General features: G+C 48.0%; 1 protein-coding gene across 1 annotated transcript in view; it reads left to right on the top strand.

Annotated features, from left to right (window-relative positions):
• The window catches only part of cnksr3 (cnksr family member 3), a 35,962-nt gene extending 12,673 nt beyond the window's left edge, over nucleotides 1-23,289 (top strand). Inside the window, exons 3-25 of the mRNA XM_040199122.2 lie at nucleotides 2,445-2,647; nucleotides 3,122-3,209; nucleotides 6,521-6,562; nucleotides 7,112-7,231; nucleotides 7,383-7,442; nucleotides 8,098-8,166; nucleotides 8,306-8,452; nucleotides 9,622-9,746; nucleotides 10,188-10,375; nucleotides 10,487-10,573; nucleotides 11,074-11,324; nucleotides 13,332-13,369; nucleotides 14,651-14,693; nucleotides 18,435-18,488; nucleotides 18,897-18,936; nucleotides 19,323-19,492; nucleotides 20,017-20,090; nucleotides 20,337-20,408; nucleotides 20,500-20,564; nucleotides 20,721-20,845; nucleotides 20,962-21,316; nucleotides 22,148-22,338; nucleotides 22,507-23,289. Of these exons, the coding sequence (XP_040055056.2) occupies nucleotides 2,445-2,647; nucleotides 3,122-3,209; nucleotides 6,521-6,562; nucleotides 7,112-7,231; nucleotides 7,383-7,442; nucleotides 8,098-8,166; nucleotides 8,306-8,452; nucleotides 9,622-9,746; nucleotides 10,188-10,375; nucleotides 10,487-10,573; nucleotides 11,074-11,324; nucleotides 13,332-13,369; nucleotides 14,651-14,693; nucleotides 18,435-18,488; nucleotides 18,897-18,936; nucleotides 19,323-19,492; nucleotides 20,017-20,090; nucleotides 20,337-20,408; nucleotides 20,500-20,564; nucleotides 20,721-20,845; nucleotides 20,962-21,316; nucleotides 22,148-22,338; nucleotides 22,507-22,707 (2,808 nt within the window). The 3' untranslated portion in view covers nucleotides 22,708-23,289. The remainder of the gene's footprint in view (nucleotides 1-2,444; nucleotides 2,648-3,121; nucleotides 3,210-6,520; nucleotides 6,563-7,111; nucleotides 7,232-7,382; nucleotides 7,443-8,097; nucleotides 8,167-8,305; nucleotides 8,453-9,621; nucleotides 9,747-10,187; nucleotides 10,376-10,486; nucleotides 10,574-11,073; nucleotides 11,325-13,331; nucleotides 13,370-14,650; nucleotides 14,694-18,434; nucleotides 18,489-18,896; nucleotides 18,937-19,322; nucleotides 19,493-20,016; nucleotides 20,091-20,336; nucleotides 20,409-20,499; nucleotides 20,565-20,720; nucleotides 20,846-20,961; nucleotides 21,317-22,147; nucleotides 22,339-22,506) is intronic.
• The last annotated feature ends 9 nt before the right edge of the window (nucleotides 23,290-23,298 follow it).

The following is a 23,298-nucleotide window of genomic DNA, read 5'->3' as shown; positions in this document are numbered from 1 at the left end:
CTGCTCCGCGCATCCACAGGTGCCTTTTCCTTGTTCGGATGATAGATTTACTCATCTTACAACAAGTACCACATGGTACATCTGGTGGGTCATAACCTCTTCTACCACCATGGAAATCAGGCCCAGACTTTTATTCACCCCGAGAACCTTGACATCATGGCAATGAAATCTCAAATCATTTTCCTCTCCTGGCCTCCACAGTGCTTCCTCACCGTGGTGCTTGTTATTTGAAGTAAACCCCTTTTCCTTGCATGTGAACGTCAGTCTCCCTTTTCTTTAAATGCACTGTTGCACTGTTGGTGTGTCTACCGTGTCAGTGTGTGTTTTATATGCCCCCCCCCCCTCTCTGTCCCTTGGAACTTAAGGAATGCTGGACTCTCTTGTCCTTTCGGGGTTTCCTTATTAAGCAGGAGCCCGTGGCCTTCCACAGGTCCCGTGGGAGGAAGTGAGGCCCCCGATTCAATTAACTTTTTACCAAGGCAAGGCCACTACTACCAAAAGGAACACAGGCCACCATCTCCCACAGAAGCCCCCCCCCCACCCCCGCCTTCTCTCATTTTGTTCACTGTAAGGTCAGACTCCTCCTGTTGCTGCAGTCACATTCGTCTTTCGTCTCTTCCCCATGATTCGTAAAACCAGCATGTGCACGCATTGTAAAGACTTCACCTCTTATACATCAGGGACCTGAGCGGTCCTCTTAGCAGTCTCAACCCAATGTCCCACGGCCGATGGCCTAACACACAACCCCACAGACCTGCAGGAAGCATCGATTCTCAGCCGAAAAAAAACCCCCGGCTGTCCAGGGACACGCGGAGAGAACATTTGAATTCATTGTGCCGGACTTCTCTGAGCCGCGGTGTCGGCGTTGAAACCCAACACTTCTTCGTTTGTTCTCGGACCCCGGCAGCCCACACAAAGACCAACACGCATAAACATTGAGCGTAGAGTATACGACATCTGGCCCTGTGAGCCACAGAGCTGCTGTAAATGTAATGTAGCATTGCCTCGGGGGTTGTTCTCTATCCCCAGTTATAACGTAAGGGCTAACCTTGGATGACACATTATAGCAACAGATGCACAGACTCGGGCTACGGTACATACTTTTAGATCATTGTCGAGTCAGATCCATGTCAAGCGTGTGGCAGGAAGTGGCGTGCTGTGCTAGCCGTTCTTTGTTTTCTCCCGAGGGCACTTAATCGAGTGTCCTCGGTCCCTTCAAAGAGCCTCGACTAGCGCTAACAGAAATAGCTTCTGCCGTCTTGATTCTAGATTAACTAAATGTCTAAAAGGCTCTGAAAGAATGTAAATGTAGCTTTAAATGCTCTTATGAGGGTGAAAAATTGCGTTTGACTGGAAGCGCACGTTTTTGCCTCGGACGCGGTCAATGGCTGCGCAGTGTGGCTCTGGAGCTCGCCAGACATCTGTGGGCCAGTTAGACCCGCTGTGACTGTGTGACTAGCCTGCTGATGAGGAACCCGGGAGAGGCTCACACGGCCTCTGTGCTACAGTGACTCAATGAGAACCCAAACCATCACATGGTCTGGTTTCTTCTCCCCCCCGAGGATGTCTGTGTACCTTTTTAATGACGTTTTAACAATCCATTTCATGTCTGTGCCACGGGGGAGGCAGCCTACAGCTACTGTTTGACTAGTCCGGTGCTTCCTCGAGGATTGACTGTGTGGATTTGCATATTTCTTTTGAGCTCATTGTTGGATCGACGCAGTGGAAAAAACTAGGCCCCAGTGAGCACTTCCCAGATCCCAGACGTGTGTCGTTTTACTCCTCGCTATGCATATTTAGCTACTGGCACATCGCACACGCTGGCGGCGCTGCGACGCCATGTAAGCCAATATTTTCCAGGACGGCCGGCCCTTTTCTGCCCCTTTCTTTGCTCACCTTTTAACCAACGCATTAGTCCCGAACCCATTTGTTCAGTCAAAACACTGCAAACACTTTACAGCAAGCGCTTTAAAGTGTTTATCAAGTGCGCGCGCTCAGACAAACACGGCGGGCTGAGTTGCTACATAGCCGGCTTTGCAGAGCTGCGCTCCTTCATGCCTCCTGAATAATCTACGTATCAGAGGAGGGCAGAAGCAGGAAACGGCCCCCCCGGCTCAAGAATGCAAACTTTGATGGGGATCAGGCGATTGAATGGGCACACGCCTCCAAAACAATCCTCGGGACTGGAGGCGGAATTTTAATGCCAGAGCTGTTCTCGCAGACAAGGGCACTTAAATAATGTACGTCAAATACATGATTACAGCTCTGCATTGTGCAGGAAACAACACGCTCTCCGGGTAATGGGACGCCACTGTTGGAGGACTCCAAAAAAACAAGCGCCTCCCAGGTGTTTCGGAGGGGTTCGCTTGCTTTGATCTGGAGTTCAATTGGAAAAAACGGCTGTAATTTTGCCTTCAATCATGTATTCACTTCCCCGCTTTCAGAACCATGGGGTCGAGACGGACAACTTGAAGAGTCTGGTGGTGAGGATGAGAGCCGCCGGCAACAGTCTCCACGCGGCCACGTCGGACCGCAGGAAAAGCCCCGTGTACGACGGCAGCATCTCGCGCAAGCCGCCCAACGACTTCCTCACCTCCGTGGTCGAGCTGATCGGCGCCGCCAAGAGCCTCCTGGCGTGGCTTGACAGGTGATTTGGCTTGACCTGCCCGTGCGAGTCGGATCAGGCATCAGAAGGGCATGTGACTACTGCGAGAGGACACGGGCATTTGTTTATCTGTTATTCTGTTTTCGTGGCGTGCTCCGCTGCGTCAGTTGATGTCATGATTTAAATGGCAATTTTCATTTTTCAGTAAGAGCAGTGTTTAAAAGTGCTGTAATTACATCTGTGCAGCTCACATTTATAATAGTTAGTTGTGTGCATATGTTTTGGGTGAAGAAAGTGTTGCAAAAGAGGTTTGCAAACAAAAGTATTGTGATTTACTCCACAGTAAATCACTGCAGATCACTTTATTATGTACAGCAGTAAAATTAGATGCAATCGCGTACGACATTTGTTTCTTAACGTTTTTTTCACACTGAGATGTGTTGATCTAACGTCACGTTTATGCCGTCCCTCGCCGGCTCCTAATGTTCTCCCTTACCTCCCTTTGTCTGCTCGCAGGACGCCTCTCATCGGGATCAGTGACTTCACGGATACCAAGAACAAGATCATTCAACTTTGCCTGGAGCTCACCACCACGGTTCAACAGGTCTGCGCGCTAGTTACCTCCGCAGCACATACGCATGCTTGCTCCCCCCCGGGGGAAAACGCGCAGACAATAGTTTTTGTTTTTCCACCCGGCGCGTACCGGCCCAGGGGCACAGACATGCGAGATAAAGTGTTGGAGAAGAGAGTTACGGGAAATGCGGTCTGGCTGCCGCGGCAGCAGCCTGAAGCCAGCAGTCTGAGCATGTTATTGCAAATGCTGATGTTTTTGCTGGGATCTTTTTCTCTTTTTTTTTTTACCTCGTGCCGGCTAATGAGGAGGCCCCCTCAGTGCGGGGACTTTTAATGGTAACCGTGGCTTTTGTCTTTCCAGTTTCATTAAAACCCACTGCCGCTGTCTTTTAACGGCCGGCCGCTGACAATTCCCCGGGCCGCCGTACACTTTCAGCCATGTGGTTGCAGTTCTTGCTCCTCCCCAAGACGCTCGCAGCGGGAAACCAAACTGTCTGGAAGCGCTTCCTGTGCGTTGGTTTAACGCAGGGACGAGGCGAAGCTCCATCCGACAAGGAGCACTGGGTCCCTCGGCTTTCTGCCGTGTTGCGCCGGCATTGCGTCATGACACGTGATACAAAGCGGGTGTCAACTTCCGTCATCCTCATGCGACCAAAAGTGGTTGGTCATATGTTTTTAACCAAAAGGGAGCCGGGGAGCGGCCTTTCCTTGGGCTTGAATGTGCAATTTGTTCTCCCTAAAGGGTTTGACTTACGCAAAGCCTGCTAAGCGACTCCTTCCTAAGCTGCACAGACTGCAGGTGTCATTTTTAAGGGGTTATTGCATCAAAATAAATTCCTTTCCCAGAGTGCCCATTTCCTCGCTGGAGTCTGGGATTTCAGCGCCTCTGGTGATTTACCGTGGGTGTCTCGGTCATGGTCTTCCAGGAGTGTGTGTGTGGGGGGGTGTGGGGGGGGGGGGTATATGGTTTCCCACACTGCCCTGTGAAGTGAAGAGGTTATGGTGTAGAATAAACTCCTGGTAGGTGCTGAAAGAGTCTAGTAAGGCTGGGGAGATTAGTTCCCTCCAACAACTGGAGGAGGGATGCAGTTTGGCCTTTCCGCTCGTATGCAACTGGAGAAAACACGGAGGAGGAGGCGGCTTACGTCCAACTCATTACATCCTTCAAGTGTCTGAGCTGACAGGCTCTTGGCTTCCTTTGCGCCCTTCTTTAGACCATCTATACTCCCCTTTGTTGCGTAGGCCAGATATTGAGCCACTGGTTAATAGAATAGATTGTGCAGGAAGACTGGTTTTATGATGGGGGAGGACGGTGTGAGGTTTGCACGGCTCCTTCATGAACTTCAGCCAAGAATCAGGGCTTTTCAGATCACACGATTTATGTGTTCTGCATGAATGAAGCCTGTGTGCACACACACACACACATACACACACACAATGGGACACAACCATAAAACTGTGAGCGCGTCCAGGCTGACCCGGCGGCATGGAAGTCGTTCTCTTTCAAAGAACGCACTTCATCGATTCCCTCCTTACTTTGTTGGTTTAGATAACTTTATATCTCTTCTATTGCAAAGAAAATACTGCACTTCATCAAATATATTCAACAACATAAAAAAAGATCAGGTCTTCACTTCAGCGCAGTGTGAAGGCACTAAGCCGGCACTCTTCTCCCTCGACCGCTTCACTGCTCGACCAGGCAAATCCGCTCTGGTGGCCGATCAAAGGCCCACGGAGCAGCACACGGGGAGTCATCTGATCCTCGGCGGCTGTGGGAGCGAGTCCACAACGCGAGGGATCAGTACACCCGGGGAATTGTGCCTCAGCCTCTGCTAGAAGCACTTTGGTTCAAAACAAAGATGTATGTGGGATTCATCTGGATATCACGCACAGATCTGAGAGGGATCATCTGCGATTATTGCATGCACATGTTTTGGTAAGACTGCGAGACCAGAGAAATGTTCAAACTTAACGGGAGGTATGCCGGGCCATGTCTGCAGCACACACAGATACTGTTGTTTCCACGACCTCTAAACATTGAAAATGTATTTTTAGCTCATCCCTCTTGGCTCAGTCAACAGTGCAGTCATCCAGGGGCCGGTCTCTAAAAGAAATGTGCAGTAGCTGGTTTACACAAGCATAACCAAATGCTTGGCTGAAGAATGTATTGTAGAACTAATATGTCAAATGAATTCAAACCAATTATTGTAAGTGTGTAAGTCGCTTGTTTATTATTTTACCAAAAGAGATTAGACGCACAAAAGAACAGGCTCTCAAACGCAGTTTGAAAAATCGTAGTTAGGCAGCCTCGGATGTGAAAGCATCGCTCGCGGCGACGGGCCGTCGTTTAGAACCTTTCCAAGGCAAACAAACCAACAGCGTGACAAGCCGAGCGCATTCTGAAAACAGACGCTGCCCCTTCAGCCCGGCGGAATGTGCGAGCTACGGAAAATATGGGAAAACATAGTCGACCTCCCCGTTCGCTGTCTGCACAATGGATGTTCAACGAGCAACAGAGCCGGCTTTGTGCGGCGCGGCGCATGTCGCCGCACGCCAGTAACGCTGTTGAGGGCCACAGCGCCGATACCCCCTCTGTTACTTTTTGCACGGTGGGGCCTCCGGAGAGACGAGAGACTTGTTGACGTCGATCTTCCTGCGCCTTCTCGTTATGACAGAAGCACTTCGCCTGTGTTTTCATGGATGGCCTCCCTTCCTTGGGGCATGTCCAGGGTAAAGCCACTTTCAGGCCCCCCCCCCACCAGAGCCCGCCCGCCCACACCCCACCCGCCCTCCTTAGCTGAAGCAGGGCCCAGTTGTCAGGGGAAGCTGTTGCCTCAGCTGTGGTCAGTCCAGCTGCAGCCTACGAGTGCCGTGCCGGGACACGTGGAGGGGACGGCGGAGAGGCTGGACGGACGGACAGACAGACGGACAGCTGGCTTTGCTGATTTTTGTTTTTGGATCCTTCCCACAAACCACCAGGATCACAGCTACTGTGCTTCTTTGACTTCCAGAGACCTCCACTAGCTGTGATGAAGTCAAATATTTGCATAAAATCATACCACTGAATATCTCAAAGGCTTTCCACCTACTTTATGAATGTCGATCGGGTTTTCACGGTTCAATATGTTTCACTGAACCTTATATAGGACCTTATGCAATTACAGCGTCCCCCCAGAATTCAGGCAAATAGGTGGTTTGAATTGTTTATTTGAGGCTGTTCTACATACTCAGGTCTATATGTGGAATGCTGATTACATCGTATTTACCCGACCTCTATACTTTCTTCTCCCCTGTTGTTTACTGCTCTGGAGCCTAATCTGTCATCACTGTCCTCTCTAACAGGACTGCAGCGTTTACGAGATGGAAGAGAAGATCCTGGAAGTTGTAAGTACACTGAATCTCTTTGCTATGCTTCTCCTAATGTAAACTACACGAAACCCCGAGATGGTCCTACATCTGTGGGGCGAGGTCCAACCGGGTAGGCGGCTCTCATACGCCCCCCCCGGCCATCAGTCAGTGTTTCCTGTTCCTGGCGCTCTACAGAAAGGAACACTGGGCTTCCTCCAGCACGTCGTCTCTCTCTGACAAGCCAATTAGTTTCCACTTGTGTCACGCTCACCTCCTCTACATTAAGTGCTCAAAACAAAATGCATGTGCTCGAGAAGAGACCCAATTCTTATCACAACAAACGAGGAACCGCACGGAAAGGAGGTTGAGTTTTGTGTGTGTGTGTGTGTGTGTACTGGAACTTCCAGTTAATAGCACACTATTGGTCCCCTATAAGGCCAAACTGTACAACACGGGATGGTTACAAAAGGCGCAGTATGCAAATATGAGAATATTTAGCGCAGCACTCCTCCCAGTGAGGAGTTAAAAGTATTGTGCTTCTCATCTCATCCCCCGATGACCTTTCTTTTGCCCTTTCCTCTGCAGTCTAAGATTTTGAACAGCATCTGCGATCAGACCGTGAGAACCACCTCTGACCCCCTGATGAGCCAGTCGGCCTGCTTGGAGGAGGTCCAGCTGACCGATATCAATCCGGGAGAGGGTCTGGTAAGCAATCCGCCCCCCCCTTGCTTCCTCTCAATTTTTGTCTTCTGCGTTTGTAGGCCGGGAGTGCATGCGATGTGTGTCTAATTGTCATTCTCGCCGTCATGCATGTCTCACCCTACGGGAATATAATATTTGTACTTTTTTGCCACAGGGGATGTACATCAAGTCTACCTACGATGGGTTACATGTCATCACAGGAACGACAGAACATGTGAGTATGACAACATGCTGACCTCAACTTTTCTTATAGTTTATGGTCATTGTGGAACTATTTTTTTTATTAGCACATCTTACTATTCCCCTTGCGCTCGTCCTCTTTCTCATCTTCCTCTTCACCCTCCTCCTCCTCCTCCTCCTCCACCGCGGGCACAGAGTTGTCTGAGGGAGTTAAGAACTGCTGATCCGTACAGTGAATTGTTAGTCATATTTATCGATATTACCGCAGTGCAGAAGCCTCCGCTGCCTCCACAAAAAGACGTCCTACCTATTCCCACGCCGAGACAACCAGTCAGTGACTAATGCACCAGCATCACTGCCACGGTTGGATCCTCACGCCTCTGGTCCTTAATTGTGAATCAGGGCCCTGAATCATCGCCATAACGACTAGTTAATCCTGTTTGACATCCGTGTGACATGGAAAACAATTCAACTGATTTTCGTACACGGAGAGAGTATTTGTGTTTTCTCCCATATTGAGCTCAGAGTGTTTGCTCAACAGATATTTGCTCTTTGAAAAGAGAATTTCAGAGGCAGACAGTTGAAACCAGACAGGACCGGCTCTAAAGGAGCTCAGATTTCTACCAGGTCTAAACAGTTGAGTCGATGAAAGCGGTTTATCCGGCTTTGACCTTTTACTCTTTCTTTAGTCCCCTGCAGACATGACCAGAAAGATCCATGCAGGTGACGAGGTGATCCAGGTCAACCAGCAGACAGTGGTAGGAACCTGTTTTGTTGTTTCTTTGAATAATACCATAGTATCTGTGGTCAAACATGTTTGATACTGTCTGTTTGAGTTCACCCTGTAAGGGTCAATGAGAAACTAATGGTGTGTTTTGTGCTGATCCTGCTAACCAGGTGGGCTGGCAGCTGAAAAACCTGGTCTTCAAACTGAGGGAGGACCCCAAAGGTGTGGTTCTCCTCCTTAAGAAGAGGCCCACGGGCATAACCGGTTTCACCCCCGCCCCCCTCAAGAACATGCGCTGGAAGCCCCCGGTACAGCAGGTACATGCACACGAGCACACACTCTTCGTCCTTTCATTATGGAAGATCAACAACAGCCTTTGCATCTAGTCATTGTCGACCAATTATCAGCTTTTTAGGGAGTTAAATCTAAAACAGCAAGTTCAGACAAGTGTCACAGAGCCACTCCGACTGGCTGAATCAACCCTAGGAGGTTTTCTTCAAGCACAACACCAGAGGAAAACAGAGTCCCATGATGTCATTCGGTCGAGCTGCCAGCCAATTGGTTTCTAGAATTAAATTGCCTCAGATGTTGCCGTGTAAAGAAGACAGGACTTAAGATCATTTGGGTTCTTTTTTTTCTGTCTTTTGTTCAAAGAAAGGTCATGGTTAGCTGGTAAATATTTAGCTAATAAGTTCACATGCACATAATGCAATTTGTTGTTCTCCCTCACGTGAACACATTAGGCTTCACTTAGCTTTCAACCACATCCCTGCACCCGAGTCTCGTTTAACTAAAAGGGAGACAAGAGGACTGTTGTAAACCAACACCGCCCAATCTCAGGCTCTACTGTTGTCTAATCACAGGCAGCCTGTTTTATAGCCGGAGAAGATGAGAAGATATCAGATAAGGTTGAGTCTCTCAAAACAACAGAGAGCCTCTTAACACAAAGGTGACCGGCGTCAACGTCATCAGCAGAGTCTTGTTTTAACAAGTCGTCGGGGGTATCAGAGTCAGACATCTTAGTTTATCCGAGATAAAGCGGGTTCCAGGAGGCAGAACGAAGACAAAGCGTTCACCTTGATTCGGCGACGGAAGAGATTTGTACACATGGACGAGGACAGGGGGAGGGAAGTGGATTCATTATGTGCCAAATGCGATGTTTAGTTTGTCATGAATATATCGCACCAACATCGTGTCATTTGGGTTTGAAAAGTAGTCCTGCGCCTCGTCATTGGCTCGATGCTGTCGGGTGTCTGGAGTCATAACTGTGGTAAACGAGTACAGTTTTTAAGTACATGTGTTGCTGACTATTTTGGTCTTTCCATACCTAAAAAAAAAAAAAGCTTTCTTACTGCAGGAGACACGCTCGGGCACTTAAATGTCTCACCGCATGTGGTAAACCCCTCCCAGGGGCCCGCGGGAAGCGACGACTTCATTCGTTTTTCGGCCGGGACCTGACGTTGATTCATCGTGTTGTATTTTTCAGAACAACTCCTCCCCGATCACAATCCAGTCCCCCTGCGGCTCGGCTAACGGATCGACCAAAAAGGAGAGGTCGGCCATCCTGAACTTGTACATTCCCCCTCCTCCTCCGATGCCCTACACCCCACGGTGAGCCGCCCCGGCTTCAATTGCCCACGCGTGTCGTTTAAAGTCGAGTTTGAAGCGACGCAGAGAAATGCAGTGAGCGGCCCTCGCTCTCCCCCTTCGCCAACTTTTGCCACAATCCCACACCTCCCGCCTGGGTTGATAACAAGTGTGTCCCGGAACCTGTGATCGCCTCTCCTCCTACTGCACATTCTGTTCTGCTTGTGTTCAGCCCACTCGGGTCCCTTACGCAACAGCTATTTCACCTTGCTGAGGAAACACGGCCACGCTCAAAAGGCCAGGGACTGATTGTTAATGGGGAATATATAGCATCTTTATTTAACTGGAATTACCAGCGTTTGCTCACTCACCTTCCTCCTGGTTGTACTGCTTCGGGCTTTAAACTTTAAACGAGTGGGATGTGGTGTCGTGATGAATGAATGGGCGTTCGTTTCCCCCACGCAGAGAGGAGAGAACGGACGCCTTCCGCAGCGTTAGTAAAAAAACGAAGGGCTCCGAGTCACCCAACTCCTATCTGGACCAGGAGAGCCGACGGCGCTGCACCATTGCAGATTACGACAAGCCGAGCGTCGGCTGTCCCATCGAGGCCAACGTGATCCTGCCCAGGCTGCGGGAGCAGAAGTCCTCGCGTGGTCAGTGGTTCTCATTTCAGGGAATCTTAGAAATATTCCACCAATGGCTGTTGGAGAAAATAATGACTTTAAATGAAAGTGATTGACGGAACGTGAAACTCTCGCCTCCAGGTAAGCCCCGCCCCCTCTCCATGCCTGTGGACACCTGCCTCGGAGTTGTGGATCCCTACGCTAAGCCCTGGAACCAGGGGAGGAAAGGTAGGCACGCAGCCGCTCTCACCTCCAGGGAAAACCCCCATGACTCTGTGTTTGTGGTTTGACAAGGATCTATTTTCTCACTCATTGTTCATATAAATTAAGAAGCACGGCACTCGGCCATCAGTTACCCTACGAGGGACTTTTGAGCACATTTAAGTTGTCAAGAAACTGAATACCATGAAATTATTACACATTCACTGCCAATGATGGTTAATTTCCATCCAATTATAATGGACAATTGACCATTGCCTGCATCAATTATATCACCTAATGAAAGATGTTTGAAATATTCTTAAATTATTAAATGCACAGAGGGAGGTTAGCTCCTCCGAGGCTTCAGGCTAGGCTAACTGCTTTCTCCAGCTAAATGTCGAACGAATAGATATTACATTGGTATCGTGCTTCTTATCGAAGACTGCAAGAAAGCAAATCAGCATATTCCTAAAAATAATTAACGTAGGATTCATCCTAATACCAAGTGAATTATCCCTCCGCCTCAGGTGAGGACCTCCTGTACAGATACCTGAGCAACGAGAGGATCCCCACCATCGCAGAGGAGGTGCCCTCGGTGTCGCCGCCCTACAGACCCGCGGGGGAACGTCACCTGGTCCGAGTGGACCGCATCAGGGGCAGCCGCTACTACTCCAACTCCGACCTCCACAACAGCGCCACCATCCCCTACCAGGAGGACATCAAAAAGGCCCCCGTTGGCCCCACCCCCAAGCGCGCAACGGCAGATCGCTCACTACTGGTCAGTTGGATCACGCGGCTTAAGCTATTGACTCACTGATGATGCGCTTCCTGTCCGGGGCTTCCTGTTCCTGTCTTTTGTCCTTTCTCAGTGCCTTTCGATTTTTTTTTTTTTTTTTTTAAACATCCAGCTGTTTTTTATTCGTTTTTTTTTTTAGCTTCCCGGCTTTTCTCACCCCCCCCCAACCCCACTGACCTCCATTTTTTCCTGGTGTCACTACTACTACTCTTCAACCAAACTGGCTTTAGTAGTACTCACTACGTCACCTCATCGCCCCTTTAACACTGCCCACCTCGTCTCTGCCTACAACTCCCAGTCGCTGCCTCAAGAAGAAACCGTTGGTTTGGATTTAGGATTCTGTGGACTCCTCTGTATCATATTCATTTTTGTCATGTTTCAGTTTAAAATGCTTTCTGGTACCGTTATTTAATACTTCAGAAAACTTGCCTGCTGTCACTTCAGCTATTTGCTTATTTTGATTTTAAAGTGCATAAATAGGTTATAGGAGTACAGCATGTGTTGCTGGTGAAAGTGTGCTTTTACTATACATGTTACTTTTACATGTTTTCTCAAATGACACTTTTGTGATCGGTTGGTTCCGTTGGCCTCGACCAAAGGTGGCCTCCTGTGAGCTGTGCCTGTACTTCAGAGAGATTTCTATAGTCACTTGAGTTGACAAATGCTGCATCGGTTGGGGAAAGGATGTTTAAATTTTGCCACTGGCAAAACATTTTGCTGGTTTTAAAGATATGCACTCTCTATTTCAGTACACTTTTATATCCTGTGTTTCAGTTGACTGACCTAAAAAGGGCCTACCCGCCCAGCTGGTTGACAGTAATAAATGGTCTTTGGGGGGCACACCGGTCAAATGGCCTTCTTAGGTCACAAGAGATGCAGTGACAGTATTATTTAAGAAAGCACGGGGGAAGAAGTGTCTGTTGTTGCTCAATCTGCCTTTTGTAAGTTTTGAATAGCGTTTTATTAAAAACTGCAGTTCATGTGAGTGATCTTTTGTGTCGTCTTTATTTTACCATTGGGTGTGGAACTATAACGGAGCACATGGGATGATGCTTTATTCAGATTCCAAAATGGGACTTGAGAGCGGAGGTCAGCTTCAGGGATTAATACAGGACCGGTCTACTGAGCCGGCGGGCTCTCTGACCCGCTGCGACCTTTGAGCTCAACCCTTCTGTGTTTTTTTTTAACAACGTGGGGAAACCGGATAGCTGATGTCGAGTTACCTTTTTTCCCGTGTGTCAGATAGTCGATGGTTATGCAACCGCGCTCCTCTTTGATGGAGCGACCATATGGTTTTTTTCGGGGATCGGGGATCTTATTCCTGCACATATGTTGCCTTTTAAGCATTTAAAAGCCAGGTTAGGAATACTATGCCTCTCATTGATTTTCAATGTATACCTAGTAACGATCTGCAGCGACCCCCCCGCCCCCTCCCACCCTCCACCTCTTTGTGCATGGACTCTACTAATGTAGATTGGGCCTCTCTTCTTATCTCTCCTCCACTTCCTGCTCAACCCAAGCTTGTCGAGCCGTAGTCGCCTGCGGTCCACACTAATTTGCGCTTTCTGAAAAACCTGTGGTCTAAGCCGAAACACTACCTGCACTCTGCTTAACCCTCTGCCAACCACTAACATCTCGTGCCTGCACATCACAAACGCTCACGTGGGAATGATGGGCTGAATTATCCTGTGTTATTGTTAACATACCACAACAGGAGATGTATGAATGTTTTGGTTTCCTTTTTTCCCCTTTTTTTTTTACTTATTCCAGAGAATTTACAAGGCCACATTATAAATGATTTGTCTGCAAGATAAAAATTTGCCACGTAAAGTCATACGTTATGAACTTAAAACAAGTAGTGATCAAAATCTGCTTTGGAGGGAATGTTTAGTGCATCTCAGGGAGCCGAGCCCTTCGGATCCACCACACCGGCGTAGTCTGACTCCATCACCCGCGTGCGTTTAACACATTAATCTTTATGTATCGCAGGGATCCGACTGGCACTCTAGCAGTGACTTCCTCAACCGGTGAGTCCCTCACACACACGCGGACACACACACACACACACTGAGAAACACCAGGTAGGGTCTAATTTTCCTGAAGGGAGTGACTGTGAGCGAGCCGTGGAATCCTTTTAAAACAAGCCACTGGGCGGAGGCTCAGAGAGCGGGGTGGGGGGGGGGTGTAACGATCAGGGCGTCATACAGGGAGTTAAACGCTGTTACGATCCCGATCCCGAGGGTGTATCACTTGTTTAATGGAAGGTTTGAAATATTCACAGTGGATTTCTTAGGACCTGCAACACCTGTTCTACTACACAACAACAAGTCCCACACACCAATGAGCTCTCCCTTCGTTACGCAGCGTAATCTTTAGAAATGTCACCGTTATGACAAATCGTGACGCTTCCAACTATAAATAATAAGTCACCCGCTGCGAAACGCGGCAACATTCGAGGTCTGCCGCGGCCCCTGTGCCTCCTCCAGGCCTTGGACCCGGGGCCCCCGAGGAGGTGTGACTCCCCACGTTAACGCGGGCGATCGATGACTAAACGCCTTGGCCCCCCCCCCCCCTTCCGTCGGTTCTATTCTCAGAGTGGCGCACGCCCGATCAAAACACATTACTCACATTTGGAGTGAGCGGGGGGGGGGGGGATGAGCAGTTGACTCACCGAGGGTGGATGGTTTCATAAACGTGTGACACGGATGCGTGCGACGTGATTGACGGCAGATTTAATCAAGTGTCGGCTTCGTTTTGGCAGAAAAAAAAAAAGAAACAGCAAACCGTTTTCTCCCTCATGACAAAGCAGAAAATAAGATGGTGCATCTGTTTCATTTCTCTCAAACCGTCAATTTGGCTTACGGGGCTGACACCTGCAGATATATTATATATTATTTAAACTGGTGATTTAAGGAAGAGACAAAAACTTGAGTATGGATGACAGGACGAGGAAAGCACCAAATATTTTCGCAATCGAAAGGCAGGGGGAAAAAAACAGTCAGACAATTTCCTTCCCTGAAATTGCAGGGTGAGGCCCTGAGGTAACACGTGTATTTTAAGCGTTGGGAACTCGTTTGGTGGCTACCAATGCTGCTGTGGACTGGTTGCCAAGTCCATTGTCAGATCCGATGGCCCACCGACTATATGGATCTGTTTTGTTTGGGGGGGGGGCGTATCAAAGTGAGCCAGAGACGTGAAGAGCTCGGCTAAAAGTGTGCAAACAGTCCCGAAGTAGGAAGTCTGAATGAAGCTCCTTGGTGCTGACTGACATCATTAAATATCTCCCTGTCTCTACTTTGTTCTTACAGGTATAATCAACCACAAATACGTTCCTGGTCCTTCTCTCAGGCAGTAAGTATAGTGTGCGTGTGTGTGTGTGTGTGTGTGTGTGAGGGGGGGGTCATTCTGTCAAAGAAGTGAACACTCAATCACTTCCGCTCAGGGAAGAGTGACGTGTGCCGTGTGCCTTGTGCAATGTGAGGAATGCCACCGGCTTCGGCCTTGGCAGGAGGAGGTGAAACTGGGAGCCACAATTACAGGCCCATTACATTTCACACACGGTTATGAAAACACACGCTCTTCTTTCTCGCGCTCTCTGCCAGAATAGAACAATGCAGGCGCAGGTATCGTCATGAATCGACTTCACAAAGCGCTTTTCATGGCTCAACAACGTTGTTTCCCATTTTTTTTTTAAATAGCCCATCCGACTATTAGAGGGATCACCATATCATATCATTTAACATTTTATCTCATTATTGTTGTTGCCTTTATTTACTGTCTGGTAAAGATAATGGATATAATGAACACCGGCACACTGTCAACCATAAGCATGTTAGCATGCAGGCGTTAGCCTTTAGCTCAAAGCAGTTCCTCACAGAGCTGCTAGCGTGGCCTCGTCTTGATTGAAATTGAAATTGAGCCTCTATTGGCTGTGACAGAAGTAGAAAGGAAATGACCTGAGGCATTAACCATGGATCCCTTTGACAGTGGTGACCAGTGCCAGGGAGAGCTGTCAAGTACTACAAGCTAGGACTATTTTATCATTTTTAGCCCTGCACCCCCCCCTTTACACTGTGAGCCATTCCCCTGCAGAATAATAGCCACTCTGTTTGCCCCTCCCCCCCTCCACTAATTTCTCTCGGTCACACACACATTTTAAGGGGGTCGGTATTGGTGCGGGGGGGGAGAGACAGTAACCAAGTGCCGTGACAATTCTCAGCATGGATCATGATGGGAGATTGTGCGCGCTACAATGGTGTGACTAATTTGCATTCCCGTGAATCCTTCGGGTCTTTTGACGTGAGTCGCAGGCAAAGTGACCTCACTTCCACCCAAACACAGCTTCAGCCAAATGCCCTTTAAACCCGCCTTAAAGGGTTTTTTTCTCCCCTCCTCACAGGGAACGAGAAGAGGAAAACAGACTGAAAGTTAATGGTGTTCAAAGCCTTCAATTGATTCAACATGTTTAAATGAAATGTCAAAGGGGGAGCTTTTTTTGGGGGGCGGTGGGGGGGACAAGGGAGTTCCTTGAACGGTGGGGTAAAAAATATGTGGGTGGGGGGCATAGAGGAAGCTACAGTGTGAGAATTTGAGGGAAATAATGGGGGTTGGGGAGCGTGGGAGGGTGTCCCCACTTGCTGCAGTACAATGACAAGTGGAAAGAGAAAAGAGGCCCTCGTCCATTTAAGCAGAAATGAAATGGAGACCACAATAACGCGGGGTTCAAGAATGTGTCTGCGGCTGGTTTACCGCCTTCCCAGCGCAGGCCGACCTTGAGCCAGAACATCGTCGGCACGGACACAGATCACCGATGTTATGACTGCAAACCGAAGCCTCCCAGAGCCAAGAGCGGCTTAAGGTGAAGCAAACTTTTAAAAAAGGGAAAAATGTTTTGTAACATCCATTTCCATGCGATCTCATTACGACTCTTAAACTATTAACTAATCAGTTCTAATGATGGGTTGCGCTGGGATTGGCACATTCAGGCACTGTAATTAGTGAGACCACTCTTTTGCAGATGTGTTTTTAATCCATCAAATACGTTTCCTGAACATTAGAGCTCAGCAGAAGCTTCAACTTTCTTTCTGAAGAGTAAAATAAAACGTTAAGCCTCACTTTATTCGCCACTGCATTCGTTATTGCTTACTGCCATTGTTTTGGTGGATCAAAATGCTTTTACACCGCGGTAAACTAGCGACACCTAGCGGCCATACTGGGGAAGGGCGAGCATTTACCGGCATCAAGAATTCATTTAATTTGAATACACGATGCAACAATACCGTTGATTCATTTAAAAAAAAACAAAGTAGGAAGTGACCCTACAGTTTCTAGCTTGGGTGTCGGCCTTTTTTTTCTTTTTTTTACCTGAAACTGGGTGACACCCAAAGAGGCCCCGAACGCACCTGAAACCAGCCGGACTTCCGTTGTCTTTTGCCGACATGCTCACTGAAGTTTGGTCCGACTTCGAGCGGCGCTTACGGTGCAGCCTTCAGTCGTTCAGGTTGTGGTGGCAGGTACGGCAACATTCTACCTTTGTTAAACATGTGTGACGTTTTTATTGGAAAAACGTCACACTGGAACAACCACGCGCTGCGCGTGGCGCCAACCGACCAGACTACCGGGTGATTAAAAGGGATTTATTATTTTTTATTCAGTTAATTTTTTACTTTTATATCATCTGGCTTAATTTAATTGGCAACCGTTGGAGTGGTTGAATTACATATTTATTTATTGAATGGTTACTAGTAGATATAGTTAAGTCATTTTGACATTAAAATGAAAAGGTTTCTTAAAATAAGCCTTCAATGCAATGGAGACGTTCTAAACACACCTTTTACACATGTTTAGCATTGTATCTATTTCTTTTGCATTGTCATTTGCTGGAGTACACACTCACACACTAAACGTGAACTTCTATTCTGACCATTGTGGGCTTGCAGCTATTTTTTTATTTACACAATTCGATGCAGATAGTATGTTGTGTTCCGATAATTAACTGCCAATCGACCTGAGTGAAGCGCACAATAGTTTGTTTGTTCTCTCGTTACAATATGGATCTCAAAGCTACTGTAGAATTATGGGTAACCTTTCACATCTGCAAAAAAACCCAACAACTTTGTTTTAGTTGAACACGCACATCCTGAGAGTCAGGCTTGCACTGTGGTTCATGTGGTGGTTGTCGTATGGCTCACAGGCAGTCGCTTCACTCAAACGCCCGGAAACAAGAGCGTTGTGCAACGCAGTGACACTCGTGTACAGATGTGTCAAACGATTGTCTGTCATCGTGTGAACTTTTAGATTAAAATAGGGAACGGACTCTGAGAGGGGGATCAGTGAGGATTTTGAGGGGCCAGGTAGGAGTCTCACCCCCCGTCTTTTGGGGCTGAATGCGAAGAAATGCGTGCTGGACTTGACCTCAAGACCCCGGGGACAGTGACCTGGGGGCAGTTTTTCTTTTTGCAAGTTTAGCACTCAATCTGACACATGTCATGTCATAGTTGTGGGGGGTGAGGTGTTTTTTTGTGATATTTTGCTGTATTGTATCATGTTTGGTAAGTGGTCGATGTGTGTTTGTGATTTTTCCTTTTGTCCCTCTCAGGCAGCGTTACAACTGACAAAAAAAGGAACTTAAGCAAACAGAGGAAGTTAGTCCATAATGTGCTTTCTTAATTTCTTGCATGTCATGTATCTTTTTTTTGACACTGCCAAAAAGAGGCCATTTATTTGAAGTGCGATGCCACAAAAGGAGCTTTTTAATCACCGATACTGTGCGGTAGTCTGGATTCTACTGTAGGTGCGTATGTGTCAGGGGCTGAGATTCTGACAGTGACACTTCAGCTGTGAGTCACTGCTGTTCATCAGCATTTATTAATCTATCTTCGTTCTGTGTGGCCACTTCAACATGTCTTTTTCCACTCACTTTCAATTCACATTTCTGTGTCTGTTTCTTTTTCCTTTAAAAACCTTGCGAAACCACGTCTTTGCTGGACATCACTTCCTCTGGCCTCACGTGGGACCAAAGCTCTGCTCCTCGGTCACTAACAGCGTGAACCAGCATATCATCAGGTGTATCTTTTTATTGTCTTTCCACAGGCTGCCTTCCCCATATCGGTGCCCCCATCTATGTCTGGCGATGACTACAACCCTGTGAGTGTTTCTTCCTTGTTCTCACCGGCAATTAAATAGAAACCCTAAACAACCTCCACTTCTCCTATTTCCTAAATGTTTATAGCAACAAACAAGCGTCCACGCTCCACTGAGCGTTTTTGGATTCTCTCGTCGTGGTGTTTTACATTCAATTTGAGGGTTAAGTAAAAAAAACAAAAAAAAACAAGCAGAGGCCAGACGAGTCACAGATGAGGATGTTGTAGAGCGGCGGGGGGGTGCGCTTGTGTGCGCGCGGGGAGATAAGAGAGAACGGCGGCGACAAAGCGCACGTGACAGGATGTTTCCGCGAAGCTTCTCCTCCTTCGCTGTGGGGGCCCTGACACTGATCTGTCTCGGGTGCGTCTCTCCAGTCTGACGTTTGCCTCCTCTGCTCTGCTTCCCCCGAAGGTCTCCCTCCGCAACAAATCCAAGAGGAAGACTCGAGGAGGTAGGTCTCCACCCCCCCAACCCACCTCCCCGGTGCTGTTGTCGCTTTGTCTCACTGCGGGGGGCCCCTACACTGTAATTTGGCCCCTCCACTGTAATTTGTCCCCTCTGTGGGCGTGTGTGATCTCTGTGCCGACTCTTCATGTTTTTATGCCCTCTGTCTTCTGGCTGATTCATACGTGGAACAGGTAGGCGGGACGCGGCTTTGCACATTCAAATCAAGGCTGTTTTTTTTTTTCTTCTTTCTTTTACGGTCTCTGCAAGCAGTCTGCTCGCTCCAGTGCGATACTCGCGTTTTAATCGTGGCTTTGTTTCTCCGCGGACAAAAGGGAGGCGGGGGGTTCACGGTGCATTCATGTGCATGCCGTCGTTTTCGTCCTTGCGCAGGCGATGGCACAATGAGCCGGAGACGGATCTCGGTCAAAGAGCTCGGCGCCCCGGACCACCAGGGCTGGTTGTACAGGAAGAAAGAGAGCAAAGGCTTCCTGGGCATCAAATGGAAGAAGTACTGGTTCGTGCTGAAGAAGACGGCTCTCTACTGGTACACCAACCAGCTGGTGAGTGAGACCCCCCCCCCCCCCCCCCCGCCCCACCCGCTTCAGCGTTTACGAGACGCTGCTTGCAGAAACGCCAGTCAGCAACTCTTGTTCCTCAAAGCACACAGGATTACCAGGGTAAAGGTTTCCCTCTCGAATCCGCTCCAAGCTCTCCGTCTCTCTGTAAAGCTCTGCTTCATTGACTACTTTGACTCTTTCAAAGAACCGAGCTGGAGGCCTTTTGTTTGGTCTCTCAATACTCTCGGCAAACATCACTCAAACGGGATTTCATTTAATTTACATTAGAGGATTCATTTATCTTTTTCTCATGCACTTGTTAGTCAAGCGGATGGCAGAGTTGGCAGATGAGTCATGTTTGTTTCTTCCCCAGCTGTAACTTGCATAACTTAACCGACGTCCTCGACGGCATCCAACCCGATCTGCTTCGGAAAATAGAAGAAGTCGTCCTGCTGCAATGCAAAAGGGCAGGTGTCCTCGTCAGGAAGTGGTTTGGTCTCATCCGCTGTTCAATCTGTGTGTTGCAGGCGGAGAAGGCTGAGGGCTACATTGACCTCACCAACTTCATGATTGACAGAGCCATCGAGTGCAAGAAGAAACAGTAAGCCGGCGGTTCAGTACCTGGAAGCAGAGAATGAACCGTATATTTATTTATCTATTGTGGCAGCTTGAATAGAATAGAAAGTTTACTCTCATACAGTAATAGGAAGTGCACGGTCAAGCAACCCGAAAACGATGAAGAACTAAAACCTGTGTGGTTAACTGCCAGTGTACATAAATTCCAGTGGAAAGTTATTTTTCACCCCGTCACAAGCTGCTCTCCGTGTGCTTCTCCCCCCCCATGCAGTGCGTTCAAAGCTTGCCACCCACACGTCCTGATGTTTTACTTTGCGGCCGAGACCCACGAGGATATGAACTTGTAAGCCTTACCTCATTCAATGCAATTGTTTTTAGAAAAATGTAGTTTTTTTGCAGAATGTTAATGCATATTTTGTTTTTTTTTGTTGCAGATGGTTGAATAAGCTCGGGCTGGCCTCCATTAAATACCAGCCAATAGATCAAAACGCCGCAGTGGGTGAGCAAACCCTTTCAACTGCTCTCAACCTTTTTAAACCTTTTTTTTTGTGATTGAATCACATAATAATCAACCCTAATCTAAATGTTTTTCACCGGAATCTACGTGTCGTGTTATGAAGTCTGACTTTGTGTGTCTTTTGTCTGTCCCGCGCAGAGTGTTACAGTGAGGCCAGTGACCATGAAGAAGCTGAAAGCACAGAGATTCCCCCTCCCCCGTACTGTGAACAAACCCTGCGGGACTCCGTGGATGCCTCCGGTCCGCCAGGATCCTCTCATCAGGTCGGACACGTCTCCCGTTGGTTGTGCATTTTGGAGCCGACCGTTTCATTTTGAAGGCATATGGATTTTATTGCTACGGTACATTATGTCTGACGGCAGTGTTATTTGTATTTCAGGATACCCTTCCTCCCCCCTACTCGTCCGCGGTCCCCAGCGAAGCCAACGGTTCGTTCTCGTCGCCCGTCAGTACAATGACATCACAGAGCTCCACCTCGTCGCTCGCCAAGCAGCGGCAGTCCTGGTTGGACCTGGTGTCGCAGGCGGCCCCTCCCAGCGCAGAGGCCGCAGCGGCGGTGTGCTCCGTTCAAGTGCACTTGCATACACCTCCGCGGTCGGGGGCGGGACACGGGGATGAACCCCAGATGCTTGGGAGCGCGTCTCATTTGGGCCCCTCTGGGATGGGGTCCGATGAAGAAAGCCCCGCGGCGCAGGGGGAGGCGCAGGCGGCGGTGTTGGGCGCTGAAAGCGAGGGTGAGACTTTATTCTACTCCTAGAATTGTTTTGGTTATTTTTATTGTCCAAAAATGTATGTGTTTTTTTTTTTATTCTTTTCAGTGAACTTGCATTTGAAGTACTTTCAGTTGTATCACTTTCGCTTGTGTAAAAACATGCGAGCGGAGATGTTTCTCACGCATTCGGCTCTGCAGCACTGATGCATTGTTGATCTGGCACCAGAGATATGTTTTTACAGTCTGTAGCTGTGTCTGAAAGTCGCTAGGCTGCATCCTTGTAGCCTGCAGCCTTCGCGGTAGATCTGGTCCGCCAACAACCGCACAGGCTGAACCGAGCGCTCTGGCCTACGGGGGGACTTCCTGCTTGAGTCATCAGCTTTACCTCCGCTGCTCTTGTTGCCTAGCAACCTGCTGCCATTGACAGTAAAAGTACAGAAAAAGAAGATAATCTTATTTCATTGAATTTAGGAAGAAACGCTTCTCCTGCATGATGTATTTCAGGCCGAGAGAAGAACACAACTAAATGTAAAGTTAATTTATGATCACACAACAATGATCACACAGCAAAGTGCTTTGTGTATTTATTCTGTAACGTTACTTAGAAAGTGATATTTCAGGTTTATAACTTCACTAATAACTACGAGCCGACGAACGGGACGGGGGGAGTCGCAGCGGAAGTGACGTACGCGGTCGACGGATGCGTCCTTACGGATGCGTCCTTACGGATGCGTCCCTAAGGATGCAGCGTGGCGACTTTGAGACACAGCCAGTCTGACTTGAAGTGTTCATACCTGTAGAACTTTCAGTTACTCGGTGCAATATTAGTGATGGCAGTTGAACCTCATTGCAGGGGATAGTGTCAACGGCTCAGATGAGATGGAGAAGCTTTACATTCACCTCAAGGAGGCCAGCCTCTCCCCACTAGGAGATCGGAAACCATCTACGAAGAGGGAATTCAGGGCGTCCTTTGTAAAACGCTGTAAAAACCACGCCGTCAACGATAAACTTCACTTCATCAGGACTCTCAACAGCACGTTAAAGGTACGTTTTCGGTTTCATAATTGCACTTTTATATATCACACAATTACGGGGGGGAGGGGGGGGGGTGTGAAAGCTCTGTGTGATCATTTGGAGAGCTACGTGCAATGGTGCAATTTCCTTTAATAAATATTAATTAGATTTTCTTTACTCCCGTGTTTTCCGGCACAGTCAAAAGAGGCGGACCTCCAGGCGATAGATCATTTGCTGTCGGAACCGGGGCTCACCTCAGGAATGTTCAGAGAGTGGAAGGACAACAATGTGCCTTTGGTGCAGGACATCTGTCTCAAACTGGACCAGCAGGTGGCGTCGGAGGCCACACAAGCTGCAGCATCAGTCATTGCTGCTCCAGTGGTGGAGACCAGTTTATAAAGACTCCTCCTGGCTGGTTTTACTGGGTCTGGACTCGGGAGGACTTCACACATTTCGGAGCCATGCACACACTGCTGTTTTCAATTGAGACTACTGTTCCGTATCAGCAGACATTAAATACTAATAGACAAGTAACTGGATCAATGAAGAAGTGTTTATTTTTTAAGTTCCTAAATGTATATAATGCAGGTATTTACATTATTAGCAGATGACATTAAAATGTGAAATGTGTCATAGTGTTACTTTTACTGCATATTTGACGGATTATTGTTTTTAGGTTGTAATTTCCATGATGCTATTCATGCATTGTTTTACTATTTGGAATGATGGTGTACATTGTGATAATGAAGCCATTGTTCCCCGCATGGGGAGACTTGTTTTTACAGTATGTTTTATGCTTTGATTTCATCAGTGGTGAACCAATTTGAAGTGTTACTGTTCAGTCAATTATTGGTGCCATGTACCATCACTGCCTGATACACATGTTTTATATTTTGAATGGTAAATGTTGTTTGCCCTAGAAATGATGTCATCATACTTGAACACCAGGGTCTGCGCTAATTGAATAAATGTTGGTCACAAGTCGGGATG

The sequence above is a fragment of the Gasterosteus aculeatus genome, chromosome 15 (assembly GCF_964276395.1).
Source record: "Gasterosteus aculeatus chromosome 15, fGasAcu3.hap1.1, whole genome shotgun sequence".
In the NCBI taxonomy this organism is placed as follows: Eukaryota; Metazoa; Chordata; class Actinopteri; order Perciformes; family Gasterosteidae; genus Gasterosteus; species Gasterosteus aculeatus.
The sequence above is the reverse complement of the archived record's forward strand: the minus strand, read 5'-3'. Positions and strand labels throughout refer to the sequence as shown.